General features: G+C 48.0%; 1 protein-coding gene across 1 annotated transcript; it reads left to right on the top strand.

Moving 5' to 3' along the window:
- The first annotated feature begins 619 nt into the window (after nt 1-619).
- CCDC43 (coiled-coil domain containing 43) lies at nt 620-6,790 on the top strand. Its single transcript, XM_009892416.1, has 5 exons — nt 620-649; nt 2,167-2,254; nt 4,416-4,551; nt 5,205-5,263; nt 6,546-6,790. Exons 1-5 carry the CDS (start codon nt 620-622, stop codon nt 6,731-6,733), a joined length of 501 nt encoding a protein of 166 aa, XP_009890718.1. The 3' UTR covers nt 6,734-6,790.
- The last annotated feature ends 101 nt before the right edge of the window (nt 6,791-6,891 follow it).

Here is a 6,891-nt window from a genome sequence, read left to right as displayed (position 1 = left end):
GGGAGTCTGATATCAGTGGGAATCACTAACCCTTCATCCTTCTGCTGTTTCTCTGTTTGCAGATCAGCTCCTCTCACAGCCTCGAATATCCTGCATGTTTGTCCTTGTAGTGTCTCCTCCCCAACCCGGGGACCTTGTTCTGCTGTCTGTACGGCCCTGAACTGTGCTCGTGATCTCGGTGCTCGGCCGCTTTGTGCGATGGTATTGCTGTGTGTCGGTTCTCCTGCCATCTGCCTGTTACTCGCAGAATTTTGTGCTTAGCTGTTGTAGGCTTGGGGTGGGAGGACTTTATTCTGAGTTGTTCTTTATTTGTATTGGAGCAAAAGGTGGAGAGATTCTTGTGTATGTTTTTATCTCCTCGTCTGTCCCACAGTTGTGGAGAACTCAATGTCTTTTTTTCTGTCCCCCATGCAGTTGAGCTTTGCTCTGCTGGATGAGTGATGTTTTCAGTGACAGTCTCTCCTGGAGTTTGAAAGTGCTTTCTCTGGGTACCTTGTGCCCAAGTTTTCAAGACGAGAGTCGTGAACTTGATGTCTCCTTGGTGGGCAGTCTGTGCGCAGGGGTTCGGTGTGCTCGTCTTTGAAATGCCAATGGCTGTGAAGGGTGGGGAAAGGGGCAGATGGCGGAGGTCTGGTTCCTACACAACTTTGTAAGAAATTCTTTTCTAGGCAGAGTTTGTCAGGGTTTCTGCCTCTCAGAGCTAGCTTTCGGCATAGGCAGGGTAGGCGATGGTCAGGGCTGGCAGAGCAGCTCTGGGAAGAGGTCACCATTGCTTTGCTGCCTGATGTGTCCCTGCTTGAGTGCAGTGTTGCTGCCCCAGGAGAGCAAGATGACCGCAGGGATTTGCAGGCTGTGCCGGATCTAGCCTGAGCATTAACACCTGCAGTGCACCGGCCAGACGTGCCAAGGTGCAGGGGAAGGGGATGTCTCAATCCCAGATGGCTCATCCCTCGGGTGTCCCTGGCCAGCTAGTTTCTGTTTGTTATCAGCTCTCCTCAAGCTGCACTGCCTCTCTGCTGCTGTTTTTTCCTAAGCCACGGACAAACCTGATTTAGTGTTCATGAGCAAAATAAACAAAAAATATTGAAACTTCCTGCCTGTTGTATGCATACGTCTGCCCCGTGAAGGCTCCTGGCTGTAACTCTTCAAAACACTTTTCTCTTTTATCAGGATTGTGTTTCTTGCCTGGATTCAGCTTCTGTAACCTGAACTCGCGTGTTGGGCAATTCTTGCAGAAAGGCTGTCACTGCGTGTGCTGAGATGTGGTAGAGTAGTGTCGCCTGTCTGCTGCTGGAACTTGAGTTACGGTGTTGGTCAGTGCCCTGAGAAACTGTACGTAGGCACTGGGGAGAGAGATAGTCACGGAGGAACTCCACAAGCGAAGGATCTGGTGATGGGAATACCATCCTGTTGCTGGCTGGGTGCGTTTCCTTTCTCCCTGCATTTTAAAGTCTCCCTCAGCAATGAACAACAGTGGGAATGCGTTCTGCTGGCACCTCTGTATCGTGGTTAATGCTCCAGTCAGGTCAATGGGGACAAGAATATCCCTGTTGGAGGGAGGAGATGGTCTATCAGTCCCACCAAAGTGGTTTCAGCTCTGTACTGGCCCTGACCCATGTTGTATCCCATCTAATCTGTATCTGCTTTCGTGAGACTGGCTTGGAGGTGGCCTTTGAGTAGCTTCTCCGCAGCCTTGCTCAAGAGGAGAGACGATGCTGGGCAGTAGGTTTCTAGAGTGAAGATACCTCGACTGCCTTTCCTTTGGTGTTTGTAGGGCTGGTGCACCTAGAGAGCCTGCCACTATGAAACCAGCGGGTACTGGTAGAGCTCTGTCATGTGAAAATTAAACCACCGCAGTGATACTGCATTGCCCGGTGCGGAGCTGGTGGACGGCAGCCTTGGCAGCTTGTGTTTGTGTAGCGGGTCAAGGCTATCTCTAGTCCTGAGCTGCATAAGTAAGTGCATCGCATGACTTGTATCGTCCCAGGTTAACCAAAGTCCTGTATGTGCGTTTAACGAGCAGATTTCGTGTGCAAAGCTGTATCGCTTGAGCTTATTGCTGGGTGTTCAGATTCTTTGCAGCTGGTGCTTTTCATATCTGATTCATGCTTGTTTAAAGCAGACCAACTTTGTTCCAAGACTGAGAAGTCTCTTTTCCCTTACTAGGAAGAAGATCTCTTAAACGATGTTTGCAGGGAAGTAGTCGAGAAGTGGTCTGAATCTCAGATTGTTGACGCCAAAGAGAAAAAAGAAGGTAGTGTCGCTGCTCGGTGTGCCTTTCCTCGTGGTATGAGTAATGTGCAGGGCCTTACCAAGATGAGAACTGTGTGTTCGTCCTGTTTGGAGTTAAAACCAACGCTGCTAATATGTTTGCAGATCTGACTCGCTTCTCATTGCCATTGCTGCTTATGTACTGTTTTGTCTTGAAATATGAAATGAGGATGAGTAGTTTCACTTCTGACTGTCCCCTTTGGCTTCATAATCCTGCGGAGGAAAAGCTAATTTATTTTTTTTCCTGTAGGATTTTTAAAATTTCCTTTCACAAAACACCTGGGCTTTCTCTCCATTGAATGCTGACGATGTAGCGATGGCAGCTAGTGCAGTTGTTATGGTATAAATGCCTCTGCTACTTTGGTGTACGCCAGTTTGGAAAGCAAGTGTTTTTATGCTACTAAACTGCACCTACGGCGAGTAGCGCTGTCTCTTCTGCAACTGCTCACCCCAGGAGAAGGTCCCAGTACACATCAGGAAAGCATCCTTATTTTCCTCTTTCAAAATCTTCTCTTAAAACTGTCCTTTCTTTCCCATAAACACTTGTAGGGGGGAAAGCTCTACGAGGCTGCTGCTGCTATACTAACACTGCTCCTTTCCCAGTCCCATATAAAGCCCCACCGCTTCTTTGTACCCTCTCTGAATTCATCCCTTGTCTTCAGCTGTCGGCTCGGGAGTGAAAACCTCCGTCTTGTTCTTGCTTATTGGGGGGGCTTGTTCTGGTCATTGAGTAGAGCTCTGGGGTACAATGAAGTCATATGCTGGAAAGATTTTGCTGGTTTAAGCACACTGCATGGACCAATTAGTGATCTTCCATCTGCATGGGCCTAACCGTAGCCCATGACAATGTAACATCCCTTTTGGCTAAATCCTGCTTTTTGTTTGCTTTGCATTTTTTTGTTGGTTCTGGTTGCAAAGAGAATATTGTCACTGACTGATGTCATCTTAGAAATTGCAAGCCTGTGTCATGAGGCCTGTGTTTATATAGCGCTTTTCTTCTCTAAACCTCAGCATTTCACAACTATCGCTCACCTCTTCTTTGTAGACGAGGTGGCTGAAGCACACAGCAGTTCAGCGGCTTTCCCCAAAAATTCACTGAAGCCTGTCCTTGGTGTAACCTTGCTTTGGGACAGGGAACAGTTCCGCTATTCTGTGCATTAAATAAAATAAATCTGTCTTTTGGGGACAAGTGATTGGAATCGCTGAAGCGGCTGCTGGCTGCCTCCTGCTCACACCATTGGGTACCCACAGGGATTTTTCTTACTTGTCACAGAAAGAAGGTAGCAGTGTGCGTCTAGGTTGTTAGAAATGCAAGGATTTAATTATTTCACTGTGGTTCCATAAAAGGATAAATCCCCAATGAAGTCAGTATCTACCTAGAATAAGAGAATCCCAAGGATAAGTTATTAACAAACTAAAAAAAGTGTGGTGTCAAAACCCAAACATCTTTTTAAGAAATGGGCAGCAGAACTTCAATGTTAAAAGGTAAATCAGCCGTTCGTTTCCCTCGGTAGGTAGAAAATGAAGATTATTAAACAGATCTGTCACTTTGGGTTTTCAGAATTTCTATTTAACGTGAGTTTATGTACGTGGTTAAATGAACTGAGCCTTTTTTAGCCAGAAGAGAATGCAATTTGGAGTAAAATGGATTTTCATTAGCAAGAGTCTTACTGATTTCAAAGCTGCGTTGGGAAAATTCCTTTGCTGCAGGAAAAATAGCAACTGATCGTGGCTGCATGCAGCATGGGAGAATTCCTCCTTGCGAGGAGAAGCTGGTGTCACATCACCACATCAGATGCGGCACTGGCCTGAGCCTCCTCCTCTGTGGCTCTTCAGTGGCTCCTCAGACTGAATTCCCAAATCTGGCTGTCTCGCTGCGCTCTGTGCGCTGACAGCACCACTAGTGACCTTGCGAGAAGGCTCCTGGGAGGAGGGTGGGGGATATTTTTTGGATGAGACTTCTCCCTTCTGCTCGGCGCACTTGTCCCCAGCGACATCTGCCTCCCTGCAGCTGGGACGGAGCCTGTGACAGTGGGACGGTGCCTTTTGGGGGCTGCGGGTGTGGGAAGCAGCAGCGTGTGGCATCTGGCAGCTGGGATGTGGCTGCAGGGGCTGAGTGACGCTCTGACTCGTGTCCTTGCCAGATGAGATCCAGGCCATCGCCAGCATGATGGAGAAGCAGGCCAGGATTGTGGTGAAGCCAAAGGAGGTCTCCCAAGAGGAGAAGCAAAGGAAAGCCGCCCTCCTGGCCCAGTACGCCAACGTGACGGATGAGGAGGAATATCCTTTTCCTGACTCAGTGCTTCAAAGGACAGTGTTCATTAAAAATCCCCTAAAACGCCTTTCCCGTTTTGCAGTGTTTAGTGGGGAGAATTGGAGAAACTTCAATCTTTCTTCTCCATGATAGAATAATTTCCATGGAAGAAAGCATGGAAGCTCCTAGTTCATGGCGTGCCATGTGCCTGTTTCCTCTGCCGTTTCCACACTCCCACCGCTGCCTGCTTGGCTGGGGAAGGCTTGCCCACTCTGGGTGTGTTGCAGAAGGGGAGGGAAGCACCTCCCAGTAACTCCGTGCAGGGTAGCTAATACATTTAATGTCCTTCTTGCTTTCTGATGAGAAATCTGCTGAAAAGGTCCCCTTTAGAGAGAGTATGTGGAGAGTGGGAGAGTTTGAAGTTACCTCTCGTGGCGCTGAAGATCAAGCTCTTCCTTGAAGAGCAGAGCTGAACAGGAGGGAATGGTGCCGGGCGCTCGAGCAGCGGGAGGAAGCGGAACATGGCGTTTGTGCTTGCCGGCTCCTTGATTCTCTGCATTAGTTTTTAGCTTCTTCCTCATGGCTTGATAAAGTTGTCAATTAACATGTTTTGAGTTTAGTGTGACTGTATGGAGGCACAAGTCCATTACTGATGTTCATATTTCCTTAATTCTCTCACTGGCGAGGATGAACAGGATGGATCAATTGCGACAGCAGTAAATATCGGATCGGAAAAATGTATCCTTTGAATCGTTGATGACCCAGGCTTTTTGGGAGGAAGGCAGCTTCCACGGTGAGTTTCCCATCCTTCCTTATCCGGCCTGATACTCCTCCTTTCTTTAAGGCATCTTTTAATTTTTCTTCTCATGTAACCTGACCACGCTCGTAGTGAAAGCTGGAGCTCCCACCGCTCCCTGCCCCGCGTGCGCAGCTGAGACTGATCCTGTCATTCTCTTTTCTCCCCTCTGTTTCTTCCTTCCCTCTTCCATTCGAGACCTTCACAGAACATGCTGTTAATGATAATTCTCCCAGAACATCACCTTAATGTTAACTGGTGTCCAGAGAGGTAAATCACGTCAGGAATTATTAAAAGTCCAACTCAGTCTAAACTACTGTGAAACTCGTGAGGCCGTGGTGCAGCTGAACTTTAATGGTGAACATGGACTGAGTATTCCATGTTTTTCTCAACACAATAATTTGGGATGTTCCTTGAGCTCACCAGCTGGCTGGTTTAAGATGGAAGCCGGTTGTATCACATAGTTAAGAAGTGAAACCTAAATTATCCTTGTCCCTGCGTTATTGATGATTGGGAGGAAGAGACAGCGGAGACGGCTCTTTCTAATGCTCATCCCAAAGCATTTGCCACTGGTGGCTTCAGGAGAGAGGACACGTGGTGGTCTGTGGCACGAGCTGCCTCAGCCCTTCCCATGCCTGCAGCCTCCTCCTGTGGCTGGTGCGGCACTGTTCCCGTCCCGTCAGCGGGGACCGGTATGGAGCTGCCGGGAATGGTCTGCACCCGCCGGCTGTCAGCTCCCTGTCCCGGGGGTGGCGGCTGTGATCAGTGTCTGCAGACACACACACATGTGTACGTGTATGTGTATGTGAAAACATGCATGGCACACGTACAGCTGTAGTGAATCCACCTGAGGAAGCTGTACCATGTTTACCGTTTTTCTTCCTCTTCAGTTTGTGGAGGTTTTACACTTTTTTTTTTTTTTTTACATACCAGTCTTAAAAACCTGTAGGCAACTTGATTTTTTCGAGGAAAAAAAGCCTTTTTGAGGCAGTGTGCATTTACCCTATGTGACGTTTCTATTTGGAAAAAGAGATTCCTTTTTCTTTCTCCATTCCTGGTTCCCAGTTTCCTTACCTGCTGGGCGAGGAAGCCAAAGTGGGAGTTGGAAGGTGAAGGGGGAGGTAGAATAAAGGTGGTGTCTGGTTTAGAGCTCTAAAATACAGCTGTGGAGCGGAAGCTGTGCGGCATCAGCCGGAGCGTTGCCTGCCCTTAACTCACTGCCAGCACTCTTCCGAAACACAAATGTGGAGGACGTCCTGAATGCCAGGAAACTGGAACGGGAGCTGCTGCGAGATGAGTTCCAGAAGAAAAAAGAGCAAGATAAGCTCCAGCGAGAGAAGGATAAGCTAGCCAAGCAGGAGCGGAAGGAAAAGGAGAAGAAAAGGACACAAAAAGGCGAGCGGAAGCGATAGCTGGGGTTTTGCAGTTGGACTCTCAAGGGATAAAATGAATTAAGAATATGGTGTGTGTTTAAAAAGCAGCAGAAATTCTGGGCACATGGCTGGCGAGTGGTTCTTTGGAAGTGTTTCCTTTTTTTTTCCCCTGTGTTTTTTTTTTTTTTTTAAATAGC

The sequence above is a fragment of the Charadrius vociferus genome, unplaced genomic scaffold (assembly GCF_000708025.1).
Source record: "Charadrius vociferus isolate BGI_N301 unplaced genomic scaffold, ASM70802v2 scaffold779, whole genome shotgun sequence".
In the NCBI taxonomy this organism is placed as follows: Eukaryota; Metazoa; Chordata; class Aves; order Charadriiformes; family Charadriidae; genus Charadrius; species Charadrius vociferus.
The sequence above is the reverse complement of the archived record's forward strand: the minus strand, read 5'-3'. Positions and strand labels throughout refer to the sequence as shown.